Source organism: Salvelinus alpinus, chromosome 6 (genome assembly GCF_045679555.1).
Source record: "Salvelinus alpinus chromosome 6, SLU_Salpinus.1, whole genome shotgun sequence".
NCBI lineage: Eukaryota > Metazoa > Chordata > Actinopteri > Salmoniformes > Salmonidae > Salvelinus > Salvelinus alpinus.
Window position 1 is genome coordinate 14,196,516 of NC_092091.1, and position 16,443 is coordinate 14,212,958.

Below are 16,443 nucleotides of genomic sequence, written 5' to 3' on the forward strand. Positions count from 1 at the left end.
CAGCTTATTGATATGCCACACCTGTCAGGTGACTGGATTATCTTGGAAAAGGAGAAATACTCACTAACAGGGATGTAAGCAAATTTGTGTACAACATTTGAAAGAAAAAAGCTTTTTGTGCATATGGAACAATTCTAGGATATGTTATTTCAGACCATGAAACATGGGACCAACACTTTACATGTTGCATTTATATTTTTCTTCAGATGTAAGAATTCAGAGTGCGGCCTTATACTTGACCTCAGACGTAAACACTTTAACCGTTTGTCATGACTCTCCCTCCAATCACCCACCACCATAGTCTCGGAAATCCCAGACCGACGTTAACATTGTGGGAGTTGGGAGGCAACCCGTCTGCCTACTGTAGGAAGACTGACCACCAGATTGCTCGTCCACTCAGCCACTCTTAATTCTTCTATATTCCAAACAGAGAGGCTGTGGTGCCGATTTTAATGGTACACATGTGAGGTGTCTAAGGGGAATAAGCAGTGTTGTGTATTTTAATTGGGTGTGATGTCGGGCTACTATTCATTTGAATGAGGTGTCTGGTAGAGAGCTGTTAGTTAATTGGTTCCAGAGACGTGCACTAGTGATAATACAGCATGTGGTGAGAGAGAAGAGAGAAAGGTGTTCGGATACACTTTGATCCAGATTAAGAAATACCGATGTAACTGAAATAACTTAGGCCTGACCAAAATAACACAGTGGTGTGGTAACTTAGGCCTGACCAAAATAACACAGTGGTGTGGTAACTGAGGCCTGACCAAAATAACACAGTGGTGTGGTAACTGAGGCCTGACCAAAATAACACAGTGGTGTGGTAACTTGGGCCTGACCAAAATAACACAGTAGTGTGGTAACTTAGGCCTGACCAAAATAACACAGTGGTGTGGTAACTTGGGCCTGACCAAAATAACACAGTAGTGTGGTAACTTAGGCCTGACTAAAATAACACAGTGGTGTGGTAACTTGGGCCTGACCAAAATAACACAGTGGTGTGGTAACTTGGGCCTGACCAAAATAACACAGTGGTGTGGTAACTTAGGCCTGACCAAAATAACACAGTGGTGTGGTAACTTGGGCCTGACCAAAATAACACAGTAGTGTGGTAACTTAGGCCTGACTAAAATAACACAGTGGTGTGGTAACTTAGGCCTGACCAAAATAACACAGTAGTGTTGTGCTCACAACATTTGATGCTACTACAAGCATAAGTCGGGTAATGTTGAGTTAAATGTTGAGTTGGTCAAATGTATTTCCATTTCAAACAACATGGTTATTTCCTACAGTATAGGCAGCGGTCACCAACACTAGTCCTGGAAAGGATGTGCAGGCTTTTGTTGCAACCCAGCTCTAACAGACTTGATTCAGCAAAACGAGGTCTAACAATATCCAATCGGTTCCTCTGCAGACAAGCAGAAGGAGACCATGTACTCGCGGCTGCAGACGTGGCTTTACGACCGGTTTGGAGCGTACATCGAGGACTTCCGCTTCCAGCCGGAGGTGAACACGGTGGAGCCAGATGAGCCGCTAAGCGCTAAGAGGTGAGAACTGCCCCCATAACCACAACGACCTCAGACAACCAATGCTTTCCCATTGAGAAATGATGTACTCTAGATTCTGACTTCATAATTTCCTCTGTAATTGCTCCCCTCGGCCTCTCTCCTCTCGTTTGATAAGCGTGGACGACCAGCCAGCCACTGTAGTCATCAGGTTAACCGACTCAGAGTACAGAGTACATGCTGCTTAGAGAAGGGTCATAAAACTGATGGCTTTGTAATGGGCCTAGAGTCTGTCAGCATGCTATTCATCAGCACCCTCCGTAAAGTAGCCAGTCATGATGGGAACTACTGTCCTCATGAGCTCACCCTGATGTCTGATTGGCCTGTTATTATAACCTACAGCCAATCCCAGGGCTTTCAGCACAGCAGAGGTTGTAACCATGGTGTTAAGTAAGTGGGAGTATTGTCTGACCCCTGGTGGTGGGTTGAGGGCTTTGCAGCTGGCCTTTTTTTTGTTCTTCGCTTGTTAGGACTGATTAAGGATCAGCTCTCCCTACTCAGTTCATACAGTGACCTTGTTGAGTGGAACTGCACCAACTGGCCCCGTGTCAGTTTTTAGGGCTCCGATTCTTTCTCCAATTCTCAGTCCTCTCCTGAATGACGTAGACTGGAGTCATGGGGATTCGTACTGAATACAAGTACAATAGACAGAGGGGTGAGAGAAAGAGAGGAAGAGAACACTCAGTGTTCACCATGCCTGTGGAGTCATGGGTAGCCTGACTTAAACTATCCTGGCTGTAACTTTATCCAAGTACATATTAGAGGGTAGAGAGGGAGGGGAAGAGAAGGAAGGAGCATTCACTGCACCAGTTGAAATGGCCTTGATGTTAGTTTTTGAGGCTGAAAGAGATGGGGAGATGGGATAGAGAGGCAGACAAAAATACCTTCTGAGACAAGAGGTTCTTCCAGGCACCACATACTTTCTCATGAAGGATGCCTAAATGCAGCACGATCATTTTGTACTTTTGCTCCACCAAAACATATCTAGTTCTGTTTGTGCTTGTCTTACATCATTTTGTTTATGCTTTTGTCATGCAGAGTTCTAGTTGAATCAAACTCCCTTTCTCTTGTCCCCTGTCCCCAGATTGACTGAAAACATGAGACGACTCAGTAAGTACTGTACATTTAGTGGACAAGATGTAACAATCACACTTTATGTCAGGGGTATCTTGATGAATATTCTGAAATATATTCATAATCGGAATATGAAAATCGGAATATGAAAAATGTGTTTGTAGTAATAAATTATGATTTTTGTCTCAGTCTCTGATTGTGCTTTGTTAATGGTCAATACGTTCTACTCCTCTGTAGAGCGAGGTGCCAAACCTGTCACTAACTTCAAGAGGAACCTTTTTGCCTTATCCAGCTGGCACTCCGTGTATACGTCAACCTTTGCCTTCATTGTGAGTGTGCACACACACTATCACAGCAATGAAGATCAATATCTCTATCTCTCCCCTTGTGTGTGTATATATATATATATATAACATCTATATTTGTTTATAGATTTACATTAAAATATCTCTCTTTATTGGCATCTGCATGAGTACTGTATATAATATGTATTGCATAGTAACGAGATGTTCCATACTTGGTATGGGTTATAGACTAGAGATGGTAGATTGTGTGACCTGTTCTCCCCTCCCCCACCCCCTCTCTCTTTTCCACAGATCTATATGAATGCAGCGTGGCACGGTTGGGCCATCCCCTTGTTTCTCTTCCTAGCCATTCTCAGGCTGTCCTTGAATTACCTCATTTCCAGGTAGCTTACCTCATTTCCAGGTAGCTTACCTCATTGCAACGTGCATCGCCTATTGTCCAATGGAACAATTAACAATCTGCTTGGACATGGGTAATCTGCTTGTGAAATGAGTCAAACTTGTCTCTCTCCGCTTTCTTCTCAGAGGTTGGAGGATCCAGTGGAGTATTGTGCCGGAGATCTCTGAACCTGCGGTAAGACGTGTATGATGTAAACCTCTTTTGGGAAGGGGGTCCAAAAATGACCCCCCCCCTCAAGCCCTCACGCATTCAGTGTTTGCCAATTTGGGGGCACTGCGTGTTACCAGAACAATTTCTGCTTTGGGGGGGAATAGTTTTGGATGTAACTTTCATCTTTTCCCAGGATCCACCAAAGGAGGATCTGACTGTTTCAGAGAAGTTCCAGTTAGTTCTTGATGTCGCTCAAAAAGCACAGGTGAGTTGTGATCATGTGATATGATCATGTCTTCACCTTTTGATTTAGAAAGGGCGAGATATGGGCTTCCGAGTGGCGCAGCGGTCTAAGGCACTGCATTGCAGTGTTAAAGGCGTCACTACAGACCCTGGTTCGTTCCCGGGCTGTATCACAACCGGCCGTGATCGGGAGTCCCATAGGGTGGCGCACAATTGGCCCGGTGTTGTCCGAGTTAGGTTTGGCCGGGGGACTTTACTTGGCTCATCGCACTCTATCGACTCCTTGTGGCGGGCGGGGCGCCTGCAGACTGACCTCGGTCGTCAGGTGAACAGTGTTTCCTCCGACACATTGGTGCAGCTGGCTTCCGGGTTAAGCAGGCGGGTGTTAAGAAGCACGGTTTGGCGGGTCATGTTTCAGAGGATGCATGCCTCGACCTCCCGAGGCCTTTGGGGAGTTGCAGCGATGAGACAAGATCGAAATAGGGGAGAGAAAAGAAGAAAAAAAAAAAGTGCGAGAGGCGTCACGATGACATCTACTTTGCGATGTGAGGTGTTGCTCTCTTAAGCTGGTGTGCTGTTTTCACATGTGTGTGTGTTCTTCACAGAATCTATTTGGAAAGATGGCAGATGTCCTGGAGAAAATAAAGAAGTGAGTGACTTGTGTATGTCTGTGTTCAAAGTTTATTTAAGGTTGTTAACCAACTTGTTTCACACTTTGTATCCTTGTGTGCCCCTGTGTTTCAGCCTGTTCATGTGGGTGCATCCTGAGATCACTCAAAAGCTCTACATCGGTCTGTGGGTGGCCTTCATCTGCTCCTGTCTCCTACCCTACAAACTCATGGGCTTTATGATGGGTTGGTACAATATGTAAAACCCTCGCATGACCTGAGATCAGAACATCCTCCATGGTTATTGTCTGACCCTGCTGGGCATCTATTAACGTTTGAACTTCTTGAATAATGTACTCTTAAATCTCCACCCGGCACAGCCAGAAGAGGACCGCTCAGAGCCTGGTTCCTCTCTAGGTTTCTTCCTAGGTTCCTGTCTTTCTAGGGAGTTTTTCCGTGCTTCTGTATTGCTTGCTCTTTGGGGGATTTAGGCTGGGTATCTGTAAATACATTTGATTGATTGATTGACTCGCCACTACACTTACCCAGTGATGCCCCAAGCACTGAGAAAAATACAGAAAAAAGATAAATGGAGAGATCCTCGCGATCCATGGAGGTGTATCTCCTCTCATTCCTTTTCCTTGTGCCACCTCTCATCCCTTTTCATTGTGCCACCTCTCCAGGGCTGTATGCAGGGATCAAGTTCTTCATCATCGACTTCCTGTTTAGGAGCTGTCCCAAGCTAAGGGACAAGTATGACACGCCCCACATCATCTGGACCAGCCTGCCCACAGACCCCCAGCTGAAGGAGCGTGGTGGCGCCACACTGTCCAGACGGGTATGTCTCAGACTCTATACTGTTGTATGTAATACATGTACAGTTGAAGTCGGAAGTTTACATACACTTAGGTTGGCGTCATTAAAACTTGTTTTTCAACCACTCCACAAATGTCTTGTTAACAAACTATATTTTTGGCAAGTCGGTTAGGACACCTACTTTGTGCATGACACAAGTAATTTTTCCAACGATTGTTTACAAACAGATTATTTCTTATTATTCACTGTATCACAATTACAGTGGGTCAGAAGTTTACATACACTAAGTTGACTGTGCCTTTAAACAGCTTGGAAAAATCCATAAAATGATGTCATGGCTTTAGAAGCTTCTGATAGGCTAATTAACATAATTTGAGCCAATTGGCTTGACATCATGGGAAAATCAAAAGAAATCAGCCAAGACCTCAGAAAAAAAATGTGTAGACCTCCAAGTCTGGTTCATCCTTGGGAGCAATTTCCAAATGCCTGAAGGTCCCACGTTCATCTGTACAAACAATAGTATGCAAGTATAAACACCATGGGACCACGCAGCCGTCATACCGCTCAGGAAAGAGACGCAGTCTGTCTCCTAGAGATGAACGTACTTTGGTGCGAAAAGTGCAAATCAATCCCAGAACAACAGCAAAGGACCTTGTGAAGATGCTGGAGGAAACAGGTACAAAAGTATCTATATCCACAGTAAAACGAGTCCTATATCGACATAACCTGAAAGGCCGCTCAGCAAGGAAGAAGCCACTGCTCCAAAACCGCCATAAAAAAGCCAGACTAGGATTTGCAACTGCACATGGGGACAAAGATCGTACTTTTTAGAGAAATGTTCTATGGTCTGATGAAACAAAAATAGAACTGTTTGGCCATAATGACCATCGTTATGTTTGGAGGAAAAAGGGGGGGCTTGCAAGCCGAAGAACACCATCCAGACCGTGAAGCACGGGGTGGCAGCATCATGTTGTGGGGGTGCTTTGCTGCAGGAGGGACTGGTGCACTTCACAAAATAGATGGCATCACGAGGAAGGAAAATTATGTGGATATATTGAAGCAACATCTCAAGACATCAGTCAGGAAGTTAAAGCTTGGTCTCAAATGTGTCTCCCAAATGGACAATGACCACAAGCATACTTCCAAAGTTGTGGAAAAATGGCTTAATGACAACAAAGTCAAGGTATTGGAGTGGCCATCACAAAGCCCTGACCTCAATCCTGTAGAAATTTGTGGGCAGAACTGAAAAAGCGTGTGTGAGCAAGGAGGCCTACAAACCTGATTCAGTTACACCAGCTCTGTCAGGAGAAATGGGCCAAAATTCATCCAACTTATTATGAAAGGCTACCCGAAACATTTGACCCAAGTTAAACAATTTGAAGGCAATGCTACCAAATACTAATTGAGTGTATGTAAACGTCTGACCCACTGGGAATGTGATGAAAGAAATAAAAGCTGAAATAACTCACTCTACTATTATTCTGACATTTCACAAATTCTTAAAATAAAGTGGTGATCCTAACTGACCTAAGACAGGGTATTTTTTACTAGGATTTACTCTACAAGGCGTCGAAAGCGCTCCACAGGGATGCTGGCCCATGTTGACTCCATTGCTTCCCACAGTTGTGTCAAGTTGGCTGAATGTCCTTTGAGTGGTGGAGCATTCTTGATACACACACTGTTGAGCGTGAAAAACCCAGCAACGTTGTTGTTCTTGACACAAACCGGTGCGCCTGGTACCTAATAGCATACCCTGTTCAAAGGCAACTTTTCTCTTGACCATTCACCCTCTGTATGGCACACATACACAATACATATCTCAATTGTCTCAAGGTTTAAAAATCCTTCTTTAATCTGTCTCCTCTCCTTAATCTACACTGATTGAAGTGGATTTAACAAGTGACATCAAAGGGATCATAGCTTTCTCCTGGATTCACCTTGTCAGTCTGTCATGGATAGAGCAGGTGTTCTTAATTTTTTGTCCACTCAGTGTTTATGTGCATAGGTGTACACCAGTGGAGGCTGCTGAGGGGAGGACGGCACATAATAATGGCGTAAATGGAGTGGCATCAAACCATGTGTTTGATGTATTTGATTCCGTTCCACCTATTCCGCTCCAGTCATGACACGAGCCCGTCCTCCCCAATTAATGTGCCACCAACCACTTCATATTGATATGTGTCATCGTCGCAGTTCCTCCCTATTCATGTGGGTGTTCACAGCAGCTGGGTCTGTGGGAACCCTCATGTCAATGTCTGATCTCCTGAGTTTTCTGTTTCTCCCTCTCAGCTCTCTGGGTTTGAAAAGGTAGGGCTACCATTGTGTGCACTTCGGTTCTTGTGTGCCTGTGTGTACGCCACCATCACCTGTGTGTGTGTCATTAGAGATGAGCTGCATTCCAAATTGACCCCTTGCCCATTTGGAATTCAGTAGTAGAGCCATGATAACTGTGTGTGAAGGATCAAAATGTGCCTTGTAGTTTAAACATATGCATCTACCACAGTGCTGTTGAAAGTAATATTTGGCATGTTTAACCAAAGTTGAACTCATAAGAGTTTACCATAATGGTGTTTCGAATGTACAGTGCCAGTCAAAAGTTTGGACACACCTACATTCAAGGGTTTTTCTTTATTTGTACTATTTTCTACATTGTAGAATAATAGTGAAGACATTCTCTCAATCAGCTTCATGAGGTTTTGGCCTAAGTTACTTTTGACTGGTACTGTTTGATCCGTTCCCAGACACTTTCAGAAGGAACCCTATATTCAAAGTGTTTGTGTGTGGTGAGGAAGTAACTGGTAGAAACTGCTTTATATGTGTTTTGGAAAGATAGGTTCATTAATAGTATTTGTAGTTTGTGCCAAAAGTTTAGTTCCTAGTGCAATATCTATCATAATATCATATCTACTCTCCCATAAAATCACATACAATTATTAAAGGTTGTTTTATATCACTTATCAATAGTTATCTATGTTTTCCAGTGTGTGTATTCTGGAGAGATTTACTAAAAATGATCAGACCGTCTCACTATCTTCTAGTCTTTTTTGATGCGTTTCATTCTTTACTGTGAAAGATTATGGTCCCGTATGAGTTCATGGCTTCATGCCTTGCATGAGACACACCACAACCCTATCATTCACATCCCCATAAGCAAGGCACCCAACACGCTCTACAAGCACCCCAGCCAATATACACTGCTTCCCAAACAACTGCTCACCTGAATAAGCTTTGATTGATGCTGAAGTCAAAGCCAAGCTGCTGGTTTGAGAGAGTCTGGTATAATGCACATGCGCTGCTTGGGTTTAGTTAATTCCCTTCCCACACTCTGTTCCTGGTCTAACATGCTGCCCTCTCTCCTCTGTCCATCCCTCTCTCCCTCCGTCCATCCCTCTCTCCCTCCGTCCATCCCTCTCTCCCTCCGTCCATCCCTCTCTCCCTCCGTCCATCCCTCTCTCCCTCCGTCCATCCCTCTCTCCCTCCGTCCATCCCTCTCTCCCTCCGTCCATCCCTCTCTCCCTCCGTCCATCCCTCTCTCCCTCCGTCCATCCCTCTCTCCCTCTGTCCATCCCTCTCTCCCTCTGTCCATCCCTCTCTCCCTCTGTCCATCCCTCTCTCCCTCCGTCCATCCCTCTCTCCCTCCGTCCATCCCTCTCTCCCTCCGTCCATCCCTCTCTCCCTCCGTCCATCCCTCTCTCCCTCCGTCCATCCCTCTCTCCCTCCCTCCTTTTCCCCACTCTCTCCCTCCCTCCTTTTCCCCACTCTCTCCCTCCCTCCTTTTCCCCACTCTCTGTTTCTCTTTTAGATTCAGCCGGCAGTAGCTCGTGGGAGTCTAGGGACAGGCCTAGCATGCGGTATCAGTCTAGAGGAACAGACTGGCAGGGTCTACAATACTAAGAAGGGTTCTTTCCACGAGGTCTTCAGTCTATCCGAGGATGAGCGCCCTCTAGCAGGTTGGTAGAACGCCGCAGAATAAACCTCAGCAGCGACAGCTACATTGTGCCTGGCTAGCTTCCTCCCCTGTTACATGTTGACCCTGTTTCCATAGTTGATTATGAACTTAGTGTTTATTTATTGTGTTATGTTGGGACAGTGCAAGCTGTGAAACCAGGAATATTGACTGTGTGTGTTGGCAGTGTGGCAGACTTTTGCGTGTGTCTTGATTGGTTTTGTTTGCAGTGTGTGAGAATGGCTGGCGATGCTGCTTGATCAACAGGGACAGGAAGAGTCCCACTGACTACATCCGTAATGGGGTGCTCTTTGTCACTGAAAAGTAAGCCATCTACTGCCTATACCTAACTGTCACATGTAGAAATCACACTTGGCATCGTGTTGTATTGTTTGTGTTAGTTTGTGTGTTCAGGTGTATTGTATTGGCCTACTTCTCCATGCTTATTACGTGTTTTCTATCCATCACCAGTTACCTTTGCTTTGAAAGCTCAAGCTCCAGGTCAAACTCCTCTAAAAAGAATAAAGTCATCAAACTGATTGACATCACTGATATTCAGAAGGTGGGTGTCTTCATCTTTGCTCCACCTTCTGTCCAATGTCTCAATTCATTGGTTTCTAAAAATGTACTTCTGCAGTAGAATGTAAATGTTGTTTATCTGTGGGTTTTTTGTCTCACAGTACAAAGTCTTGTCTGTACTGCCTGGGTCTGGAATGGGAATCTCCATAGCAACACCGTCCACCCAGAAGGTAGGAACACTTATGGACAGTCTATTTTAGACCATGTTTTCTCTCTATTTAGGTCTGGTACTGTTGGTCAATATACTATTAATAAGTTGATCTGTGATCTTCCACTCTCCTTTCCTCTCGGCTTGTCACTCTACATCTGTCTACTTGTCTAACTCTTTCTTTCGTTCTCTCTCTCTCAGCCGTTGGTGTTTGGTGCCATGATCCATAGGGATGAGGCCTTTGATGCCATCTTCACACAGTACATGAAGACGGCGACCATGACTACAGCCATCAACCCTGAGACCTAACGAACCAAGATGGCTGCCTTCACCAGGGACTTCCTTACTGACACAGAGACATAGCTATGTAATACACAGAGAGCCACCACTGCTACTGGCCATTTAGTACATATGAAATTATGTTAAGCTAGTATCCATGCCAAGGTGGTGGATTCCTCCACCAAGCCAGGGAGCCTTGGCACATAGATTAGCATGTGAATATGGTATCCACTTGATCTGAGGCCTGGTCCATCACTCTAGAGCCCAAGGTCTTTCTATCCTCTCGCTGATGACTCCAGCTCCTCATTGGGTCTAACTAAGGAACTACGACTCCTGGACACGCCCACCATTGCTGCCTCCTGCCTCCTATTGGTTAGGTCGAGGTTGTTGTGTCAAGGGATAGAGCCACACTTGGTTCTTGTTTAGCTGTACTGAGGTTTTCAGTGTGTCACAGGAGGTTGGTGGCATCTTAATTGGGGAGGAAGGGCTTGTGGTAATGACTGGAGCAGAATCAGTGGAATGGTATCAAATACATGGTTTCCATGTGTTTGATGCCATTCCATTTGCTCTGTTCCGGTCATTATTATGAGCCGTTCTCCCCTTAGCAGCCGTGTGTGTGTGGTGGTTATACATTTGTCGTCTATTGTGCTGTTTCAGGAGGAGGCTGGATCTCCTTGTCTGTCACTCCCATAGTGTGTATAGCACGCACATTGGTGCCCATTGCTCCACTGAATGCCCTCCGCTTCTGCCTTCAATAGGATTGATTTTGATTGATATAGATATCACTGGTGGCCTTGCACAGGTCTTAGGCTACACATTTTGTAAATGTCAGTTAACAAGTGCACCAGAAACCACGCCTTGTTATGTTAAAAAATAGTGCTCACGTTTATGAAAACCTCAAGCCTTCATGTGCCCCAGTTAATGATATTTTAGTAGAATTTCAACAATAGCCTTTATTTTGAGGGATGGAACAGGAATAATGTAAAGATGGCCAGCTAAAAGCCTGGGGAATACTGGAGCCATTGTAGGGAATAACCTTCTCACACATATTTGTGTCTTGTTAAAGGAAAGGTATGGATTTACATGTACATGTTAAGGAGTCATGATGCATTCATACGCACCACATAAACATGACATAGTATTTCTGAAGCCTTAGAGTGTCTTTATTATGTAGGTCAGTATGTGATTTATAATATGTGACATTCTACATATACCTAATTGGCTTAGTAAAACTATGTAGGTTTTATGGAGTGTTTTTTGGAATGTGTTGCGAGAACTTTATTGGACAGATTACATGTAAAGCAATACCAAAACAAGCTATTTCCAAAATGCAGAAGCCTTTTCTACACTGCCTTTTTCAACCACTCTCAATGAAGCCTTCTCTAATCTTCTCACAGATGTAGGCCAGGATTCAAACCAATGAAGCCTTCTCTAATCTTCTCACAGATGTAGGCCAGGATTCACACCAATGAAGCCTTCTCTAATCTTCTCACAGATGTAGGCCAGGATTCAAACCAATGAAGCCTTCTCTAATCTTCTCACAGATGTAGGCCAGGATTCAAACCAATGAAGCCTTCTCTAATCTTCTCACAGATGTAGGCCAGGATTCAAACCAATGCAGCCTTCTCTAATCTTCTCACAGATGTAGGCCAGGATTCAAACCAATGAAGCCTTCTCTAATCTTCTCACAGATGTAGGCAGGATTCAAACCAATGAAGCCTTCTCTAATCTTCTCACAGATGTAGGCCTGGATTCAAACCAATGAAGCCTTCTCTAATCTTCTCACAGATGTAGGCCAGGATTCAAACCAATGCAGCACTGTACCTTTTGCTTTCCATTAATTCTGAGGTGTAACTTCATGGAAATTGCCATTGGATCACGAAACTACACGTTCTTAACAAACATTTTTTTTATTCCAACACAGCAAACAAATTCGACAACTCAAGTGCAGTGTAATATCGGTAATTTGTGCTACTTTTAATCACGAACCGAAATGTTTAATAACACTTCCTTTTGGGTTTTGACACCGAAGGGTGGAGGGGTTTGACGTAAACGCTGAACACATACTAATGACTCTATCTAACTGGACATTTTCTGTTTGATGCCTTTAGTCTACAAGTTTTCATTAGCCGTATGTACGGGATACACATGGTATACACACGTCCAAAGAAATGCTTACTTGCAGGTTCCTTCTCGACAATGCAACAACAATAAATAATTAAATATATAAATACAAACATGAAGTAAATGGCTCAGTAGAATAGAATAAACATTTGAGCATCAGTATAATACAGGAAGGCACAATTTATAGTCCAATATTTACACATGTTTTGGGGAAGGGGGGATTGGGTGGCAAGCGTTTAAATTGTGCAGTACAGCAGGGTGTGTCAAACTCATTTTGCCCCGGGGTCCGCATTCGCTCTTCCATGAGGTCTGGAGGGCAGCACAGAATAATAAACAAATATTTCCTTGCTCTCAAAATCTGTAAAAAATAAACTTCTATCCATCGTTTTGGGAATTTCCGATGCCCCCATGACGGTCTGGCTTTCATTTCAGTGATTATTAGCGAGTTTCAATTTGGTTTTAGTCATTTTAAAAGTATATTGAATTTGTCCCCCCCCCCCATCTAAAAAATGGTTTGACATCCTTGGTCTATATCAACTAACTTAGGTCTTTCACTCTCCAAGCCTCTCAAGGAAGTTAGATATATACTTAAAGGCCCAATGCAGCCATTTTTATATCAATATCAGAGTAACAATTAAGTTTCTTACGCTAATAGATTTCCATTAGAAATAGGTAAAAATTGCTTTAGCAACAAACTTTCTCTAGCAAGATTTCTTCTAGGACTGCCTGAGAGTGGTCTGAGTGTGGTTTGTTTTCAATTAAAATGGTAAGAAGTAAACCAAAATAGCTTCTTAGCTAAGGTACATTTTTCAAGCAAGAATATTGCTAAACTGTCTGGGAGTGGGCTGGGGAAAACTGAAAACCAGCTGTTATTGTCAGAAAGGTTTGGAACTATTTGTTATTGATCTATTAATCATTTTACCTCATGGTGATGTCACCATGGAAAGCTGACACACTCGCCCATGCAAACCTGCTGATTAGAAGGTCCTGTGTAGATTGTATTTTCAAAAGCAACTATCAGGAAATAACACTAATCACATTTGTTCTGGCTTTAACAGTGTTAGTTTCATCCGCTGTTTTACAATATGATATAAAACAAAAAACTGAATGTTGACTGTACTGGGCCTTTAAGAAGCACAGAATGTACAGATTGTATTTTTTGTTGTTTGCCAAAATGTTTATTTTACTGCTTGTCATTTTGTTTTGCCCTGTAACTGTACTGTTTACAGAGGTTCAGTTCTAGACTCCACTGCTTTCGGCCAGTTTGATTCCTTGTGAGACTGAGGGTATGAAGACTGGGTCTGTAAATCTTGTGATGGTGAACGTTTGTGTGCTGATAACCCTAAGTGGTCACATGTTTAAACTCACATTTTTTTTGCGCACATGCAGATGTTTAGTAAAGTATTCAATTTTTTATATTTTCCATCTTCCTGTCACAACCGTCTTGTGTTTTTACTTCTACAAATGAAAAAATGCCACCTGCTGAAGAGAACAGATTTTGGGCCCAGTTATCCCTTGCTTCTCTTCCTCTCTGATATCATCCAGTATTTATCTTTGGCAGTAACAAGCAGATATTTATCCTAATTAGGCCAATCAAAGACTCACCCTGGGTTATGCAACACTCTTTGCAAGAGGAGAGTTAATTGAAAACTGTCATTTCGTGGAGTCATGTTGCTTACTGCTGTGTGAATCATCACTCTTTGTCTGAACAATGTCAGTTTATGGCATGGCCGTCAACTGGAAGATGGAAAGTCATCATTACTGTGTTCCCAAACCATCAACAAGGTGTAAAAAAAGCCCTCGTTGACTAATCTTCATCAATTGTTAACTCTCAGTATGATGGCAATGGCTTCACCAAGTCCTCTGGTAGGTTAGGTGCAGTTTCTGCCACATTGCAGTGCTTACCTACCATGTCCTTTACAGTGGTTCAGGACGATTGTGAACCTGTATACATTTTCAGAGAAGGATGAACATTGTCTCTATAGTTCTGTATCAGAGGTGCAGAGATTGTTTAAACCACTCAAAGGCTTGCACACTGCAGTGCTAATCATGTTAACCAAGTATTTATTTTAACTAAGTTCTTGTTAGCAAATTTTTCATAATAGTTCCCAATCTGTTGAACTGTTTTAGGAAAGATTACTGCTTAGTTGTGAATACTTCTTTGTAATCTGCGGTGTCCACTGACAAATGATTTTATATATGAAATGATGTAATATATAAATCCCTCGTTTTTTTTAAGAAAATAATGTTTATTGTAAAATGTTATGTACATTATTTAAGTAAACCAATTTAAAGTATTGATTTTTGGGCATTTTCTTAAGTTTCTCAGTCATTTTGTTTCACACTTCAAAGTTGGCTGTGTTGCTTATTCATCTCTTTAGCCCTGTGATCGGGATGCTCCCTTGATCTTGGGGGGCATATCGTACTGCACTTGCAAAGTTTGGGAAGCACTGGGTCAAGACTAGGTCTGTTGCGGTGACCATATTACCCGCAATCATGAGTCATGACTGCAGTAAAATTCCACGTAACCGTGACTCAATGGTCATCTTTTATGCTACTTGCTAACTTGCTAACTACCATAAGGTCCTAACGGCCTGGTACTCAGGGCTCTATTGTCCCTCTAACCACTCTGACATCAATGCAAATGCTGTCGAAAGTGACAGAAAATAGTACAGGAAAAAAAAAAATCCTTGAATGAGTAGGTGTCATCTTTTGACTGGTACTGTGTATATATATATACACATACACAGTATACTCTGCATGTATGTGGTAGGCAGAGTTGCAAAGAAAAAGCCATATCTCAGACTGGCCAATAAAAAGAAAAAATGGGCAAAAGAACACACACACTGGACAGAGGAACTCTGCCTAGAAGGCCAGCATCCTGGAGTCGCCTCTTCTCTTCACTGTTGACTTTGAGACTGGTGTTTTGTGGGTACTATTTAATGAAGCTGCCAGTTGAGGACTTGTGAGGCGTCTGTTTCTCAAACTAGACACTCTAATGTACTTGTCCACTTGCTCAGTTGTGCACCGGGGACTCCCACTCCTCTTTCTATTCTGGTTAGAGCCCGTTTGTGCTGTTCTGTGAAGGGAGTAGTACACAGCGTTGTACGAGATCTTCAGTTTCTTGGCAATTTCTCTCATGGAATAGCCTTCATTTCTCAGAACAAGAATAGACTGACGAGTTTCAGAAGAAAGATCTTTGTTTCTGGCCATTTTGAGCCTGTAATTGAACCCGCAAATGCTGATGCTCCAGATACTCAACTAGTCTAAAGAAGGCCAGTTTTATTGCTTCTATAAATCAGGAAAACAGTTTTCAGCTGTGCTAACATAATTGCAAAAGGGTTTTCTAATGATCAATTAGCCTTTTTAAAATGGTAAACTTGGATTAGCTAACACAACACGCTATTGGAACACAGGAGTGATGGTTGCAGATAATGGGCCTCTACACCTATGTAGATATTCCATAAAAAATCTGCCGTTTCCAGCTACAATAGTAATTTACAAAATTAACGTCTACACTATATTGCTGATCAATTTGATGTTATTTTAATGGACAAAAAATGTGCTTTTCTTTCAAAAACAAGGACATTTCTAAGTGACCCCAAACTTTAGAACGTGTGTGGTGTGTGTGTGTGTGTGTACACATACATACACACATACAGTTGAAGTCGGAAGTTTACATACACCTTAGCCAAATACATTTAAACTCAGTTTTTCACAATTCCTGATATTTAATCAAGCAAAAATTCCCTGTCTTAGGTCAGTTATGATCACCACTTCATTTTGGAATTTGAAATGTCAGAATAATAGTAGAGTGATTTATTTCAGCTTTTATTTCTTTCATCATATTCCCAGTGGGTCAGAGGTTTACATACACTCAATTAATATTTGGTAGCATTGCCTTTAAATTGTTTAACTTGGATCAAACATTTCGGGTAGCCTTCCACAAGCTTCCCACAATAAGTTGGGTGAATTTTGGCCCATTCCACCTGACAGAGCTGGTGTAACTGAGTCAGGTTTGTAGGCCTCCTTGCTCGCACACAAATGTTCAGTTCTGCCCACAATTTTCTATAGGATTGAGGTCAGGGCTTTGTGATGGCCACTTTAATTTTTTTTATTGAAATTTGCTATCATAAATGTTAGCAACACCTCCGCCTTTGCGGGATGCGCGGGGGATATAGTCGCTAGTGTAACCAGGAGGTGAGGCCT

At 42.9% G+C, this 16,443-nt stretch overlaps 1 protein-coding gene across 4 annotated transcripts in view; it reads left to right on the forward strand.

The window, feature by feature from the left end:
- Window positions 1-14,531, forward strand: part of LOC139577535 (GRAM domain-containing protein 4-like) — a 53,493-nt gene extending 38,962 nt beyond the window's left edge. For 3 of the 4 annotated variants that reach the window (XM_071404577.1, XM_071404579.1, XM_071404581.1), the window contains 15 exons: window positions 1,412-1,544; window positions 2,647-2,672; window positions 2,874-2,965; window positions 3,233-3,324; window positions 3,467-3,515; window positions 3,685-3,756; window positions 4,340-4,383; window positions 4,479-4,588; window positions 5,026-5,180; window positions 7,448-7,465; window positions 8,961-9,108; window positions 9,335-9,428; window positions 9,576-9,666; window positions 9,785-9,853; window positions 10,033-14,531. In XM_071404577.1, coding sequence (XP_071260678.1) covers window positions 1,412-1,544; window positions 2,647-2,672; window positions 2,874-2,965; window positions 3,233-3,324; window positions 3,467-3,515; window positions 3,685-3,756; window positions 4,340-4,383; window positions 4,479-4,588; window positions 5,026-5,180; window positions 7,448-7,465; window positions 8,961-9,108; window positions 9,335-9,428; window positions 9,576-9,666; window positions 9,785-9,853; window positions 10,033-10,140 — 1,301 coding nt within the window. In that variant the 3' untranslated portion in view covers window positions 10,141-14,531. The remainder of the gene's footprint in view (window positions 1-1,411; window positions 1,545-2,646; window positions 2,673-2,873; window positions 2,966-3,232; window positions 3,325-3,466; window positions 3,516-3,684; window positions 3,757-4,339; window positions 4,384-4,478; window positions 4,589-5,025; window positions 5,181-7,447; window positions 7,466-8,960; window positions 9,109-9,334; window positions 9,429-9,575; window positions 9,667-9,784; window positions 9,854-10,032) is intronic. The other variant, XM_071404580.1, reaches the window with a different exon arrangement.
- The last annotated feature ends 1,912 nt before the right edge of the window (window positions 14,532-16,443 follow it).